The 17665-nt window shown below is 41.5% G+C and overlaps 1 protein-coding gene across 2 annotated transcripts in view; it reads left to right on the forward strand.

Moving 5' to 3' along the window:
• The window catches only part of PALM2AKAP2 (PALM2 and AKAP2 fusion), a 615632-nt gene that overhangs the window by 390661 nt on the left and 207306 nt on the right, over nt 1–17665 (forward strand). For both annotated transcript variants that reach the window (XM_089913542.1, XM_022579084.2), the window contains one exon: nt 8682–9377. In XM_089913542.1, the coding sequence (XP_089769668.1) occupies nt 8682–9377 (696 nt within the window). The remainder of the gene's footprint in view (nt 1–8681; nt 9378–17665) is intronic.

A 17665-nucleotide genomic window follows, 5' to 3' on the forward strand; every position in this document is an offset into this window, starting at 1 on the left:
AAATTTCAGTATCTACCAAGTGTCTCTGTAAACATCCTAGCATCGTGTTACTTTTACATACAGACTCACGGGGTTCTAGAGTTGGGGTGGGGGGAGGCGGGGAGGACTGTAAATTGTGTCTGGTCAAACCCAGGCCAGGCCAACAGATCCCCGGATAGTTAAAGGATAAGCCAGACTTGCAGCCTACAGTCATGCTACAAAGGAACCATTGGCAGTGACTTAAGCTGTGGATTCTTTTAAGTGCTCCAAAATGCACTTCTGAGACCAGCTGGGGATAATAACTCTTCAAAAGTCACATACCTCCCTGCTTGTTATTAGTATTGGTAGTTCCCAATAGCTGTGCATAAACAGCTTTGCAGCCCCTTCCCACATGTTTCTGCACCTCACAGGACATGCAGTATGACCCAACTAATGGATCGGCTCATGGAGGTGGGGTAGGGGCAGTGTGTGGGGACTGATTTTTAAGAGATATGAAAAGGATTGGTAGACAAGCAATGTAAAGTTCAAGAGTGTTCTGTTGCTGGGATTGTAGTGCTGTGTGCATAAGAATACACATACTGTTACGAGCTAGCATCCTTCATCTTCAGAGATACTGTAAAAACATAAAGATCCAAGTAGCAAAGGCATTTTTTAAGAAGTATTATGTGCTCAAAATCTTCTAAAAAATAAGCTTACATGTATTTTTGTTTATTAGTTAAGAACTAATGTGCATAAATGTATCTCCTGTGGAAATACACAGACGCACAGTCTTGAAAGGAATTGCCTTTGATGTGGTTAACTGCGTTGCCCAGGCTGTTTTTGAAGTAGAACATCCAGATTAATTGTCAGTTATGGCTAACAGTGACTACTCAGAGCGTGAATGGCACTCACCGTTAATGGAATTCTTTCTCCTAGATATAATCCATCTTGCTTTAGGAACGTCCTTTTGGAAATTTGTGCAATCTTAGGGCCATTTTAATAAATGTCACCGGTCATTACTCAGTATTATGACAAATATCCGATTGTTTGGAGTTTGGGAGGTTTTAGATTCTGTATAAATGGGAATTTATTTAGAATCATTGCTTTGCAGATTCAGGAAGCATCTATTCCAATCCCTCATTCAAACATGGAATCCGGGGGATAGAAGCCCTGCAAAGAGGCCCTCAAAAACCACAGTCACCCACCATGAGACTGGGTCTCCCTCCAGGTGGCCCATCCTGTCTATAATTGGTTCTGACAATTGGGAAGTGCTTCCTCTGATGGAACTCTCATTAGTCTGCTGCCTTCATCTTCTACCCATTGGTCCTTATCCTGCCCTCTGGAGCCCCTCAGAACAAACCTAAGTTCTGATTTCCCTGTAAGTAGTTGAAAATGGCAGTCAGGTCCTGTCTTTCCCAGGTCCTCACTTTCCATCCCCTTAATACCCACAGCCCCGGTTTCTTCAGTGGGTCCTGAGACGATGAGGTTGCTTTGACACCCTCTGCCATGCGTGTCCCTCCCCTCTGAACGCTCCCCGCTTTGTCTCTGAAGTACGAGGCTCAGAGCTGCCGAGCGTGCGCACTCTGGGCTGAGCCTGTCACCCCACAGAGCGGGGCTTGATGCCACAGACCATGTGACTCACTTGGTTGCCATCATAGCCTTCCAGCTTCGGGCTCTAAGGTAAAGCCGCAGAGGCATGTGACATGTGCCACTACTGGGCCTCCTTTCCTTTGTCCAGTGGACCCACCACTCCAGAATCATTTCAGTGGCGACGAGCGGTCTGTTCCCCACAACTGCACACATACTGCTTCACCTTATCACGTGCAGAAGAACCCACAAAATCCTTTATTTCTAATCTCGAGAGGCAAAAGTAAGGATGAGCTATGCACCTGTCGGCCTTAGGAGATTTCACATGACTATTAAATTTCTTCTGTTAAAGTGTCCCTCGGGAGTGTCGGGGGGCCTGGGGTCACTGAGGAGCCTCCGGAAGGTGGGGAGGGCTTGAGGTGAGGGGACTTGGCAGTCAGGTCCCTGGTGTTCTCTCCCATTTCAAGCACAGCAGCTCCCCGGCGCTTGTGTTTCCATATTGTATTTCTGCATTAGATTTCATTTGAATAAAGGGTTTAACAGTTCTGAAAGGAGAAAACTGTCTTCTCTGTTGTCCGGGTTTTTACAGCTTGCGATTGTGGCTCCGAAGACACTAACTTTTCCTCTCAGTTAATTATCGTCTCAGATCTGAAAAGCACACTTGCATTATTTATCATCATTTCCCTGATAAAGACGTTGAACAGTTGGAACCAAAGTCAGAGGCCTGCAGCTCGCCGTTAGGGATCCCCTGGCGCTTGGGAATCGTCACTCGGCACCTATGGGGCATGGCCCTTCAACCAGTGACAAGTTCTGGCAATCGTCCTGATATTCAAGGCACGTGTTTCTGCCTTGACAACTTAAGGACATAGGGGCTTTCTGATGATCCAGATATGCTGTATCTCTGGCATTTGCCTAATCTGCCTAGAGACCTTGAAGAAAAAAGAAAATGAGATTAATGTGCCTAGCTTCTGCTCTTTGAAAATTAACTCTAGAATTCAGCCAGCCCTGATGTCAAGCTGTTTCTATGTAGTTTATGGAATTCCTTCCTTCTCATTTTTGAAAATCAGAACTTTGAGTCACTGCCTCCAGCGCCTTTCCTGGTATATAAAATCCTTGAGACAAATTCATTGATACGGGAACTGGGGCCCAGGGCCGAAAGCACTGACAGCGTTTGTATCCCTGGGTGCTTTGTCATTTTCCAATCTTCTCTACTCATCTGGGTTTCAATGACCTCTTAGCAATTTCTTTCTGGCACTTTTCAGGCTGAAAACTGCCCTTCTTGACCAAAAAGACTGAAGCAAAATCGATATGAGAATTGGCTTTGGCCTTTGTTGTCCTTCAGCATCATGCCCTTGCTGACTTATTTTTGTTGAAACCACAGTGTCTTGGGAAAACAGTTGATTCGAAGAAATGTTTGATTACTGGTTTTTGAAGTTAGAGATTGCCCTCTGGGATGAGAGGGAGGGTCCACTCTGAATGAATGTCCTCATTTTCATTGTTATTGACATCACAATGCCAATTTTATATCTCCAACCTCAAGAGAAGGAGTGAACATAAATGTCTATGTATAATCATATACTCAAAGGGGTAAGACTGTACATATGTATGTTCATTTAGTAAGCCAAGCATATGTATTGTTTCTCTTCCACATTCCATGTGTAATGCCAGCTACTTGACGATCATTATATTGGGGGTGATCTCACCGCTGGGTGGTGGTCCTGGTCTGGCTGTCTATCACCCTCGTCTAGTACTTGACACATCACTGACTCACAAGCCACACAGGCTGTTCATGGCACCATGGAATATCAAAGCTGGATACCATATATATATATATTTATACACACACACACACACATATGTGTATATATGTATATATATGTATTTGTATAACTGAATCACTTTGCTGTTCCCCCGAAACTAACACAACATTGTAAATCAACTATACTTCAATTAAAAAAAAAATACCCTTCATTGTACAAATGGGAAAAATGAGGCCCCAACTTGGGATGTGACTTGAATAGGAATTCAGACTTACTGTCTTTCTCCCTCCCCCAACACCTCCCATCTTACTGACTGACGACAGTGGGGCGCGTCTTTTTATACTTTACACGTGGACCCTCAGCCTTATTCTTCTGCGCACTGGTCACAGTGAGTCAAAGGAAGTGAGCTGGGAGCAGCCTGGGTTGACAAATTTAACAGTGATTGAATGGTTCTGTCCTTACGGAGCACAGAGTCCTGTCTTGTGTGCTGTTGTCTCGATCCTGAAATGGAATCATGCCAGTTGGTGCCCCCCTCTCCTTACTTGTGTCAGGTGCGATAATTAAATATATCATTTTATAAAGACGTACTTCCAAATTTCAGTCATCCCATCATTGCAATGTCCATTGGACTGTCTTCTTTCTTTTTTCTCTGTCTCCTGGTCCTTCCTCAAATACTTTTCTTTTTGTTCATGGGGCTCTTTCAAAATCTCTTTCAAGGGCTCCCCAGAAAGTTTCCTCCCCTGAGCAGTACCACCCTCCTCATTTTTTTTCAATAAGATGAGCTTAGATAACAAGCCCTTAACGATCCTCATCACTGTGTACCTGTGGCATGGGGAGCCTTGAGGAAAGAAAAGGGCAGATTCCAGAGTGTTCTTTGTGGTTAGAGATGAGGGCATGATGTAAGGGAGAGGAGAGGTCTTTGGTATACGCTACTTGGCAGGAGTAAAAAGCAGACGAGTTTTAAAAATTGTGTGCATGCCTTGTAAACAAAATATTGAATTTAAAATGTAAGTCTTATTTTCCTACTGGCTCATATCCACCCTCGTTCACATTTGGGATATTATTGGCTGAGAACTGGAGCAAAATAGAAATACTTATTCATAAACAGCACATTTAAGATAAATGTTCACACTTCCTGTGTGGTTTTCTGAATGTCTAATAACATTCTCATATATGTATCCATAAAGTCTAAGTATTGTCTTAAGAGAGTAGAAGTTTAAAGTTACCAGCCCTAAAAATGGCAGTTATGTGAGGGGGTGAAGGGGTTAACTAACCTTATTTTGGTAATCATTTTGCAGTATATATGTATATTGAATTATCACATTGTACATCTTAAACTTACATATGTTATATGTCAACAATATCTCAATAAATCTGGAAACAAACAAAAATATTGCCTTTGTGTGAACCAGAGCTTCTCGAAGTGTTTGCCTGGCTCCCCCTTACTAGAGAAGAGAGTGAAGGCAGACAAGGTATGTGAGACCAAACCTGAAGAAACCTGCTAAAAATCTGTGGTTCCTTTGAAGCCCAACATCTTATCTGGGGGAAAAAAAATACATATGGATGTTGTCTTCTATGGCATAACATATCTAGGTTTCTTTTATTATAAAAATGTCTTAAGGTGTTCTGCTCTCAGATTCTAGAAATACTGAAAGAACAGTGTATAACATATAAATATAACTATGAATCTGTAACCCTAATGAATCCATGTCACTTGTGGTTCAGTTCCAGAGCCATGTCACACTTAACAAAATACAGCTTAAAATCACAGACAAAAAAAAGAAAACCCACTAAAAAGAAACTCTGTTCTTTACCTGTATTTCCTGAAGGATATTAAAAGGGATCCAATTCATATCTCCACCCAGAGCACTTATGTTCCCTTTACTTCCATCCACATATAATTCTCCAAAGCATCATCCACGGCCACAGAATGTTCCTTCCCTATCTTTCTCCCACACAGCTTTCACTGTCTCTTCCATGTTCAACTCCTTCTTTCTCAACTCTTTATTGTATGGATCTACTTAACCGTTCTAGCAAAGACCTTCTCTTCATCCCTCCTTTCAATCCAGTCTCTGATTCTAGGAACAGGCAAGGACCAGATGAGGTTGGGGATTATAATGGCAGAAAAGGGAAAATTGGACCAAAAATGACAGCATTCTCGTTGGTGGGCAGAGTGAGAGAGGGACATCCCTAAAGATTCCTGTGTTCATAATTTGTATCCTATCAGATATGGACATAAAAATAGAAATATTTTATTCCATACTCTGTATTGATTGCAGCTCAATGTATCATTTGGTTCATATATTACTGGATGTTTGTGGTGTTGTATCTATAACTGACAATCATTATTACCTTTCTTATTTATAAATATGTCCCATGAGTGTGTTAATAGTGATAGGACATAAGATTTTAACCCCAAATTGTGCTTTTTAATATAAATGTAATATTTAAAGAACGGGCTTTTGGAGCCCATGCAAAATTTTAAATACCTATTCTATTTCTTTGATAACACATTTTGTGGAAAATCAGGAAATAACAGAAACAGATATTTCTCTTGATATCACCGTCATTGTGTGATCTCATGTACCTCTATGACAAATATTGGTTGGCCTCCCATTGTGTCACTTAAGGAAACTCAACATCTTTGTGCTGAGCAAGTGAAAGTTTCAAAACAGACACAATGAAAAATCGAGCATTGGATTTTGCTTCAAATCTTTTTAGTTAAGTGTTAACCGTGATCAGATTGTATCTTATTACACAAGCAGATGGAATAATACTGTTGGCTATTTTTTTTAACCAGTACAAACATTAATCACTGTGTGTACCTTTTCATTGGTGTCAAATTATATAAAGTATTTGTGACTAGATTAAAACAACAAGTTAGACTTTTCAGTTAGTAGCAACGGTTTCACAGGTATGTATAGCAGGTACCTTTTCTACAAAAGGTTCTAAGGTAGGTGTTGGGAGGGAGGGGGAATCATAGAAAGATGTCAGGCAAAAAACTAGCCTTCAAGGATCCTAAGAATCTATGGAGCTAATAAAACATTCCCACAGATAATTATATTACTGCGTGGAAAGTGTTAAGTGCCTTCAGAGAGGGTTAGAAGAAGTGTTCAGCGAATCTTGAGAAGAGAGGGATGACTTAGAGATGGGACGATCAAAGAAAGCTCATGGAAGAGGGCGCTGTTGACCTGGGCATCGATGGATGAGTCATATTTGGATATAAAGAAACTCAAAAGAAGGACTTTTCAAGAGAAGGGAATCTTAAAAGCAGGAAATGTTAGGTGTGAGATGGTGTTTTTTGGTCGCTCTAGAGGGAAAGGAAGCAATGAAATATGTGATTGGAAAGATAGTTTGGATCTTTTTAACACAGTTGGGGAACTTGTAGTTCTTCAGAAAGAGGTAGGGACTCAACGGCCATGATGAGCAGAGGTGTGACATAGGACTCTAGGGTCTGCCAGTGGAGGAGGGACAAAAGGCAGTCTAGGCAGAGGGACAGCAGGCACAGGGATGAGTCATGGGGGGATGTCTTGGGAATAGTGAGAACTTTGTTATGGCCGGAGTGTATGTGGAATGAGAGGGGCCGCAAGACAAGACAAGAAAGGAAGATTGCAGATAAATGCCAAAGGTAATCACATGCCAAGCTAAGGAGTTTGGTGTTTACCCTCTGCAGACACAGGAGCCAACAGAAGGTTTGTAAGTAAGGTAGCTCTGTGGGCAGGGTGGAGCCTAGGCTAGCAGGGATCAGCTGACTTTTTCTGTAAAGGGCCAGATCATAAATATTTTAGACTTTGTGGACCACGTATGGTCTCCGTCGCATATCTTTTTTTTTCCTTTTCTCTTAAATTCTTTCTTTCCTTTTCTCTTTCTTAAGTTCTTTCCCTCCTTCCTTTTTTTTTAACTTTTTTTTTTTTTTTTTTTTTTTAATGTCAAGACCATTCTTTGCTCCTCTGGCCTTGCAAAACGGGGCCTCAGCTGTCTTTGGCCCACTGGCGATGAAAAGACAGAAGTAGCAGTTAAAAATCGAACACAGGTAATTGTGCCGAAGAGGGCCTGGTCTAAGGCAGTAGTGATAGAGATAGTGGTGAGGAGATGCATGGGGATGGATCTGAAATAGAATTAGTCTCAGCAGTTGTTTGACTCTGGGTAATTAGGAAGAAAAGGAAAAATCAGGTATGATTCTGAGGCTCCTCGCTTGAAAGACTAGGTAGTGGAGCTGGTGTTACTTCATACCAAGACTACGGGGGAGTTTTGAGAGAAGATGGATTCAGTTTTGCAGCTGCAGAGTTTGATGTATCTGTGGGTCATTCAGGGAAAGGGTGTCTGGGGACAGTTGGCTCAGTGGGTCTGAGGCCCAGTTCCCTCCCATCCAGGCCATGTGCCTCACAGGGAGTCTCTGAGGTAATAGATTTGAAATTATGGAGTGTCATGTAAGTCTACAGGACAGGAAAGAGCTGGTTCTTAGGAAGCTCAGACCAGCAGCAGGATTTGAGATGAGTTAGAGAGGCCAAGATTGGACCTGGGAAGGTCCAATGTAGGAAGCTCTTGTGATATCTAGGGAAGAGGAAGTAGTGTCTCAGATTGAGTGGCGGCAGTAGAACAGAAAGAAGGCGGCAGATGGGAAGGAAGTATGGGGCAGAATCTCGAGGACTTGGCAGCGCGTGCATGGGGGAAGAAAGAGGCTTTCTGTGAGTATAGTCCTCAAATTGCAGTGTCGTGGGTTGACGCCACCTCTAGTCTGTTCTTTTTCTAGTTCTTATCTTAGAAACCTAACAAAGTGACTGAAGCTTACAGAGCATATAATCTGACTCCTTTCATAGCTTTCAATTTTTATAAATATCCCCTTTTAGAGTACAGTAGAGGATGGCCATGTGCCACCTGCAAAACCCTTTGTGTAACCTTCATTACAGAAAAGGGAAATGTCTAAAGAACAGTAGAATACTCTGTAAAAGAATTTTTAAAAGAGATTTAAGGTTTGGGAACTAGGTTACATCTTAACCAAGGGCTTTAAAATTGTCTGTAAGCCTAAGGTATGCTCACGATCAAGGTAAACTTGCATGTTGTCAGCCTCCCTGTAATGTGTCACACTGGATCTCAGCAGTCGCTCGTGGCCTTATTTTAGCTCATCTTCCTGGGAAGTGTGCGTGCCATTGAGATATGGTAACTCTGTACATGTGTCTTCCCAGTGCATTTAGCTGCTGTGTTAAAACACATATATAGCCACCTCTGTCCACAATGCACTCACCCTAACGCTCAAGATGCTTGGCAGCTAGACTAGAAAGGGCACAGCACCTTTTTTGTGTCTGTTTGGCAATTAACCATTCACTGGCTTTTTTTGTTGTAACATGCACTTCCTTTCTCTTGTTTTCATTCAAGCTGTGTACGCCATGGAAATTAATGTGGAGAAAGACAAACAAACAGGAGAGACCAAGATTCTCTCTACATCCACCATTGGCCCAGAGGGGGTCCATCAGAGAGGAGTCAAAGTCTTTGATGATGGTACCAAAGTAGTGTATGAGGTGCACTCAGGAGGCACCATAGTAGAAAACGGAGTGCACAAATTAAGCTCAAAGGATGTAGAAGAGCTTATTCAGAAGGCTGGACAATCAAGCTTAAGAGGAGGGTACGTGTCAGAAAGGACTGTGGTTGCAGATGGGAGCCTCAGCCACCCTAAGGAACATATGCTCTGCAAAGAAGCCAAGTTAGAAATGGTCCATAAGTCTAGGAAAGATCATACTTCTGGGAACCCAGGGCAGCAGGCTCCAGCCCCCAGCACTGAAGGGCCGGAGGCAAACTTGGATCAGCCCGTCACCATGATTTTCATGGGCTACCAAAATATCGAGGATGAAGAAGAGACGAAGAAGGTGCTAGGCTATGATGAAACCATCAAGGCTGAGTTGGTCCTCATTGATGAAGACGATGAGAAGTCATTGAGGGAGAAGACGGTGACAGATGTGTCCACTATTGATGGAAACGCAGCTGAGCTGGTGTCCGGGAGACCCGTCTCAGACACCACAGAGCCCTCATCCCCCGAAGGGAAGGAAGAAAGCCTGGCCACGGAGCCAGCCCCAGGTACCCAAAAGAAAAAGCGCTGTCAATGCTGTGTTGTCATGTGACCACTTCTTTCTTCCCTTTTCTTCTGGGCAGCCTTTGTGCTCTCCACCACTTACGTAGACCTCCCTGTACCACTAACTGCGATACTGTGAACTGGAAGCAAACACCTGCCTTGCCTTGCAGTTGGATTGCTTTGATCCCTCTTATTTTTTTCCCTTTCGTTTTTTTTTCTCCAGTTTCCTCAGCTCAGAGACAACGTGCATGTGTGTGCTTCACTCTTTCCAAGAACTTGCTTTTCCTCTAAACCTTTCCTTGTGTCTTCAAGAGGGAATCGGTTCCTTACTGCTCGATTGGAATGGACTCTTCCTAGCAGCCAGTGATCTAGTAGCCTTAATTCACTTGACTGGAATTGAATCCATGGGCATCGGGGGTTTCATTTTGTCGTGTGTTCCTATCATGTAGTCACACATCACCACGTCACTGATTTCTCACTTGCCTCCCTTGCTGTGGATCCTTGCTTTTATATCTCATGTGGCAAAATGCTATGGGCTCTAGCCAGTTGCTAGCGTAGCCAAAAGTAGACCTTACTTAGTCTGTCCAATCTAGGGTGATGCTTTCTGCTGCCTTATATAAGCTTCCAGGTTACAGTATTGTGCATCTCTGGCTTTCTGTTAAAACAAATGAAATTGATGTAAAAGAAAAGAACCCAGTGCTTGTCATAACTGAATTGTAGGGACTGATTCCATAACCTGCCCATCAGCAGCTGTCTCTCTTTCTATGACTTAACTGATGGACCCTTTATATAAGAAGCACCATTTTTAACTTTCTAAGGACATGAAACAAGCATTGTTTTGAGCATCAGCTGTGATCTCCAAAGTTAGGCGAACCCATGAGCCTTGCTTCTATTCTCTAAAAAAAAAGAGTGTAAATTTTTATATTGTTTTCTTTTTCACGGATATTTTCTGATCATGTTCATCTGTTTTCAACGAAGGGGTCATTTTGAGGAGTTTCTCTATAGTGACCATATTTCTAAAACAGTCCTTCTGACCTACAGTGGTTGCTGTGATGCTTCCGCTCCATTGTGGACGGTGCTGTTCCTGAATTAACTCTTCATCTCACCCGCCCCATTGATTCCAGAGCCTTCCATCTGGACTCTTTTCTTTGTGTCCCCATGAGAAAGAGAATATTTCGCGTACCATCACCGTGTAGGTTTACTCACCCCACAGAATTAAACTTTAAAATGTAAAAAATGTTTAAAAGATGAAGAAAGACCTATCTTCTCACCTTAAGTATTCTAATTCGTTCCACAAATACTGATTAAGTGAGTGGCACATAGCTGAGCTTCTTCAAGCATTGTTTCTTCAACTTCTGAAGATTCCAGAACATCAAAGGATGGTTTTTATCTAGAACACAATGAAAAGTTCTTTAAATTCTTAGCATTCCCCCAAAGCAAAGAGCCACAGGTATAATAAAACCAAAGGGAAGCAATATAGTAAAATAATAATAGAGTAGTGAAATAAAGCTGTAACATTTGAATTGATTTTTTTTATTTTTTGCGGTACACGGGCCTCTCACTGTTGTGGCCTCTCCCGTCGCGGAGCACAGGCTCCGGACGCACAGGCTCAGCGGCCATGGCTCACGGGCCCAGCCGCTCTGCGGCATGTGGGATCTTCCCGGACCGGGGCACAAACCCGTGTCCCTTACATCAGCAGGCGGACTCTCAACCACTGCGCCACCAGGGAAGCCCTGAATTGATTTTAAAACAGAGATATCTTTTAAGTTTTTTGCCCGAATGTTCATAGCATTATTGCAGATAATTCACAAAATTATCTACGTTCCATAGAACCTAGTTTCAAAAAACATATGGTAAGATGTACTACATCAAGTTTAACTTCTGTGGAAAGTAGATGAGGGAAAAGTAAGGCGACCTTGAGAGAATTTTATTACAGAACCAACTCAATTTGTCCTAAATAGCTATCTTAGTGCTAAATCTATTATTATTTTTAATTTTTTAGCTTTAAATTATATTTATTCCAATTAAAAGGGGGAAAACCAATATTTTTTAATTTTCAAAGTTAATCTTTCCCAAATAATTACATTTTTAACGAGCACAAAGTAAGTCATTTTATCACCAATATATAAACCAAAAAAAGTTAAAGAAGGAAAAAAATAACGAGCTAAGTTCTACTTTCTAAGATGATTCCATCCATGGCTTGGTTTTGAACAGCTGAGGGAATTATCTCTAAATCTCAGGTTCAGCAAAGAAGCTTTTTTTGAATAAAACTGTTCTATTATCTAGAAATAATATCTGGTTTTGCTGCCTATAAACTTTCAGCTTCATGCTCCTCAGCAAATGGTCATTTTAGCATAATTTAAAGGTTAAAAAAAAAAAAGAAGAAGACATTCCAGAGAAACCTATTTACAGCGAAAAAGAAAGCAGCTTCAATGTTTTGGACAATCTCTGATTTTAATAATTTATTTAGAAACAATCTAAAAGTTTCCCATAGCTTATCCTATTTTTACTCATTTGGGGATGAAAAGACTATTCAGTTTGAGTTTTTAAAAGCACAGTTAGTGAGTGGAATGATAGAATTTAGCCTTGGGCGTACTTTTGATAAACAGAACCAGAGTCTTTCAGGACAGATCATTCCCTGACTTACACTTCCATCAGTGAGTTAGTTTCTCATGAATAAAATGGTCTTTACCTCTCACTACAAAACCACACGTGAGATTTAAAAGACCAATGATAATATGCGCTCTCATTTATCAATAATTAGTATAGGGATTAGCAAATTATATGAGAGTTCTCTCTCTACTTTTACTGGTAAAGCTTATCATTTAAATGGTTTTTCAAGTAAGATGTGTTACGTTTATTAAAATGATGTGTGGCCACAGTAAACGAAGGTGTGTTTGAATATGGCGTATGTATTTGTATAGCTTGCCTCATTTTCCTATTGCAGTGGGAGGTTCAGCTTCAGCCAGTGCTTTTACGGGATGAGACCTATAATCCCATCTACAGAGAAAAGGAACTACCCTTCATAGTGAAAATATAAACAGAGTTGTGACTGTGAAGATTCTGCCTTCCCTGCTGGTACTGGCATTGTCTCTGTAAACACTTTACTATGTATGGTATCACGCCCTTCAGAAATACAGGGTATTGACTTACATCACCAGACTAATTAGAGAATCAGTAATAAAGCTGCAAAACCATGATCATTTTTGAGCTCATGGTTAGTTGGACTTTCTTTTCAAATCATATACTCAGAACCCTTTAAATGGAAAGAGGAGAAAGAGGGAAAAGAGGGTCATTGCATTTGCTTAAAACAGGTTCTCAATGGCATGGAGTTAAAGATCCTTTAAGAGTTAAAATGATAAACCTTAGATATCCTGAAAAATCTTGATGACTTGTATACCCTTGACTTTTTTTTTTCTCTTCGATGTGCAGTAGGACAAAATTAAGGGGTTTTCTTTTTTTACCTTGTGCCTCGTTTACCCACAATTATATTATGTTCCTTATATAAGCAAAATCATTTGCCTCTAAAAGTGATTTGACAGTGTCCAGCGACATCACTCAATATTGGCAGTAGAGAGGACGAGGGGCTAGGGAATTCTTTTCTGGGTAAACCTCAAACATGGTTTCCTAAAATTATTCAAAGTCTTTCAGAAAACTCAAATTCTAGAATTCATTTGCTTTGACTCTTTCTGAAATGTTAATGACGCGTTATCTGCTTCAGATTCCCACCTAGTCCATTTTACTTTCTGGTGATAAATGTTTTTCCTACATGCAAGGAGGCTTTTTATTTTGGTTAGGGGCGAGTTTTTATAAAAGGGGGAAACCATCTCTATATAATTTCCTAGAGTTACGATATCGTCTCTGGAGCAAAATGTTGAGGCCAAGTCTGAAAACAGCTTATTTCTTTTCACTTCCTGCAGAACATCATTTCAAGGGACCACAGAACATCCTTGACAAACACCATTTATTTAATGCCAGTGAACCAGTGGGTAGCAAAAGAGGTGGCGGGAATATGGCGATAGAGGCAAAAACTGAACCACTAAACAAGTTCTTCCTTTTTAAGAAACTAACCCTGTCAATGTAAAACACAGATGAACATAGACAGAATATGCACGGAGGATTTCTTTTGTTCTTACTTAAAATCTAGAAGCTCAGCCATCTCTGTTTGTCACCAGACCCAATTGTGGAGTTTAACCCACCTGTGGAGTTTAACCCACCAAAGGGCCCATTCCTTGTGGGAATATTCTCATCTCCTGCAGTGTTATTTTGTTTACAACAAAAACCATTCCAAGGCGAGAGCAGTTTTATGTTGTACTTTCGCGACATGTACCTTCATTATTGAAACCATGAGTTCTCAGCATAGTTAAAAGTTTCAGAAACTGTGTAAATATGCAATCTTTTAGAAGCGCCTCAGTTTATTAATCAAGGTATATGTAGCTCCACTGATTAGGATAGAGCCAGAAGGTATCTTTTGTCTTATTGGATAGTACAACCCAGTAGGTACACGGAGTGATGGTATATATCGCAAAACATCTCCAAGTAATGCACAAGATGGCATCTGGGATTCCTGCTGCCAGTTCGCCTTCATTGTGTAGACCTCTTCTGGTCTAATCAGGAAAACTTCCCTGCATTTTCTAGGGAAAAAGAAAAATCCATCTCTTATGAGGAGCGCGATGCTGTTATGTGTCTCTATTTTCATAGCTTCAGCAAACCACATGATAAAATCTCCATTTTAAAACCAAAATACTTATTATTTGAATGTAGAAAAGGCTAGAATAAAGATTACATCCTGAATGTTTCAAAGAGCAGTTTTCCTGGGGATCCTTAGACCAACCTCATCCCCTACCCCTTAATTTTTATATGACTTAAATAGGCCTCTGTGTCCCCTCTCCTCTCCAGTCTAAAATAAAAAGGTCGGAACTGTAGCACAAAAAAACTTGCTTTCAATGTGAAAATATAATGTATATCTTTGGGGAACCACAAACTTTCTGCATCAAAGATCTGGACAGCCTTAACTTTTGTAAAAATTTTTCAGTGCTCTCTTTTACTAAGCAGGGAAACAAAATGTTTCCTGAAATTAATGACTTTTTAATATTTTGTGACTATTTTCTAAGTTTCTACAGGTTCACCTTCTCCCCATATTGCCTCTTACTAGTCACCTGGGGCTGTTTTTTTTGCAAGTCATTGCATTTTTATTAAAAGAAAAGTACATCTTATGAACCACAAAATTCCCTCTAGACTTCAGGCAGTCCTTCTGGAGTAAAAGAACAGAAAATACAGAAAGAAAAGAATGACAGGGTGGCTTTTTCTTTCCCCCCCCATGGTTAACGTACTGTATGGTATATATGTTTACAGAATGTATCTGCCTTGTGATGTTAACAAAACGAATGACAAAAAAAAAAAAAAAAAGTTCTGATGTGCCATTTGAAAGTTTGCCTTAGCATCACTGTTTATGTTCTTTTCTATCCTTTCAGAATCACAGTTTGTATTCCAAAGCTGTATGAACACAACATTCTCTTCCCCACCCCTACCCAGCCCTCTTCAGAGCTGTGAATTTCATCCCAGGAGCCTGAGGCAGAACCTTGCAGGTCTGGCCCAGGTGGAATAAAGTAGGCAGAGCTTGGGCATTGCCTCTGCATGTTTACCAACCAAATACTTCCTTGTATTCCCTTCTGAGCCTGCACTATCCCACTCTGACATTCCTGGGGTGGGCTTCATGCGATGTGTGACCTCCTGCAGTCCTTCCCACTGTAAGGGAGGTGAACTTGTGGACCCCCCTACCTGGGTCTGGGAGCATATTTTTAAGCACAATTGGCATAGCTTGAAAAAGCGAGAGAGATGGACTCAAATGGTGTGATGGAGCCTTACCTGAGGGGTGTGCCCATTCATTCTAGTGTAAGACGAGTGGCATGATATACATGGGAGTAGGGAGTGATTATAGAAATGGAATAGTTTACATTTATGTATTTTTTTAAGGAAAAATATTTTTGTAATGAAATTTAGATGCATTATGAAGCTTGAGTTTGAGAGCGCCCTTGATTGATTATTTCTCCATTCCTTTAAGGTAACTTTCTGGCGAGTTCTATAGCACTAGCCCAGACCTTGGGGGGCATGAACAAAGGTCCCATGACCTGCCCTGGCACCAGCACTGCATGAAATCCAGTGTTTCCCAATAGTCCTAGGTTGTACGATCCAGCTTTCTATACCTGTCATTAGACAACCTGTTATATGGCTTGATAGCTCTCTGAGCCACACCTTTAATAATACAGAATGATCTTTTGGAAGGAGATAGCTGTTTTAAACGAGCTGTTTTAAACGAAAGCTAAGCCTAGCAGTTATCTAAGTTCAACTCTTTCACATATTCAAGGAGGAATTGCTACATTTGAAGTTAAGGGACCACTCACTATGGTACATTTGAGTAACACATGCAAAATGGTGAGTCAGAAGCATCTGACCATCTACATAATGTACACAATATGCATAAATGTATAAACCAACAATATAAAAGCTACCAGGAGTTCTTGACCTTGTAAATATCAGTGAGGCTGCATCCTATTTTCAGAGTTAAGTAGAGACTGGAAAGAATTATCCTTATCCATCCATAAAGGAGATACTGAATTTTTAAGAGTTCTTGGATTTTTTTCCTCAATTTTCTGCCAAATTTTTGAGTTTCCATCACAGTCACACTCAGGTTCGTGAAGATCTTCACCCACACCTGTTCATCTGTCTGGCTGACACCAGAGGTCAGAGGTCAAGCCTAAGAATCTGCTCCCTCTTCCTGTTAGACTCTCCTTCCAAGCAGCATCTTTTCCTAGGATGGGATCTTTTTCTACTACCCTAAAAGACCAAGAGCCTTTTTCCAACAAGGCAAGGTCTTAAACACACTCTCCATTTCAAGAAAAATAACCTCTCTGGTTCCCAGGCAAATCATTTTAGTTTTTTCATCATCAGAATCCCTCCAACAGGCCCAATTCAGGCCCAGCTGTCAACCGTAGTGTCATGGCAACAACTCCAGAAATGGAAGAACTATGCAATTGCCTGAGGGTGGTAGGGAGAGGCCGTGTGCCCTAGCCCCTTGTTACTATGGGAACCTCTCGGTTTCAAGATGAGGTGGTCAGGCAGACATCCAGTCACTTGGCTTTGCAACAAGTCTTTATGTACAAAGAGACCACTGGGCAATGCCTGATCTCAACTGGTCTGTGTGTGGCTCCAACTCCAATTCTGTCATATCCCATTCTGGCAAGTGAAAAGAGTCCTATCCTTTGTGGGGTTCTGGAACATTCTTTCCTCCTCTCAAACTCCTGACTTAAAAGAGTCAACATCATACAGGGGTTCCAGAAAATGTTGTGTCTGATGCAGCTTTCAGTGAATGTAGGTTGTTGATTGGAATGTTTGGCTTTAGCAGCTCACTCGGGGTGAGTGACATCACTGTAAATATATCCATTTGGTGGTTGATTGCGGGTGGGTTGGGAGCCTGTTGTGCTTACTCTGAATTAGACTTGCTGGGCTATAGCTGCTGTACTTTGTAACCTGAAGTGTACTTTGACTGTTCTGTCTCCTTCAGATGAAAAACAAAACAAAAACCGACTTCAGAAATAACACTGCCAGCGACAGCCGATGCTGTACTTGTGGCTTCTCTCTGTTCCTCTGTACAGTATTAATAGACAATAAACTGCCTTTTCACTGCATCTACCTCTGTGTGTCTGTGCCCCGGTTCTTTCCCCTTCTCACCTGCCATGAGTGGACTTCAGGCCAGACCTCGTGGGGAGCACCTCCGACTGCTCACTAAAACTCAACGCTAATCCAGTGCTTTTCAAACCTGAGCCTGCTTCAGCATCACCTGGGGGCACCCGCTAAGAATGTGGAAGCTCGACCACACCTCTGGAACTCAAATTCAGATTCCTGAGTGGGGCCCAGTAGCCTGCATGTCTACTGATATCTCCAGGTGATTCTGATACATATGCCACCTAACCCAGCCAAAGGTTTGGGTGCCCCTCGGTGGGAATCCCTGTGGCCTGCCTGTTCCAGCTGGTTTCCACATTAACTAATCCTTTCTCTAACCCCTTCTTGCACATCTGTCTCCACACCTGTCATCCCTTTTCTTGTTCCTTATAAGCCCTCAGCAGTGGCATTGACTTTGATCCCACGGGTCAAACTCGGTCTGCCCCTTAGTTTAAGTAATAAGAGTTCGTCCAGTGCGATCTTCTAAACAGAAGCCTCTCAAGACACATGGGGACTTTGTTTCTCTTTTCTAATGCTGTATCCTCTTTCTCTAAAATAGAGTCAGCAAACT

Source organism: Delphinapterus leucas, chromosome 6, assembly GCF_059928025.1.
Source record: "Delphinapterus leucas isolate spDelLeu-1000000601 "Yukka" chromosome 6, BTC_Dleu_Yukka2, whole genome shotgun sequence".
NCBI classification, from domain to species: Eukaryota; Metazoa; Chordata; class Mammalia; order Artiodactyla; family Monodontidae; genus Delphinapterus; species Delphinapterus leucas.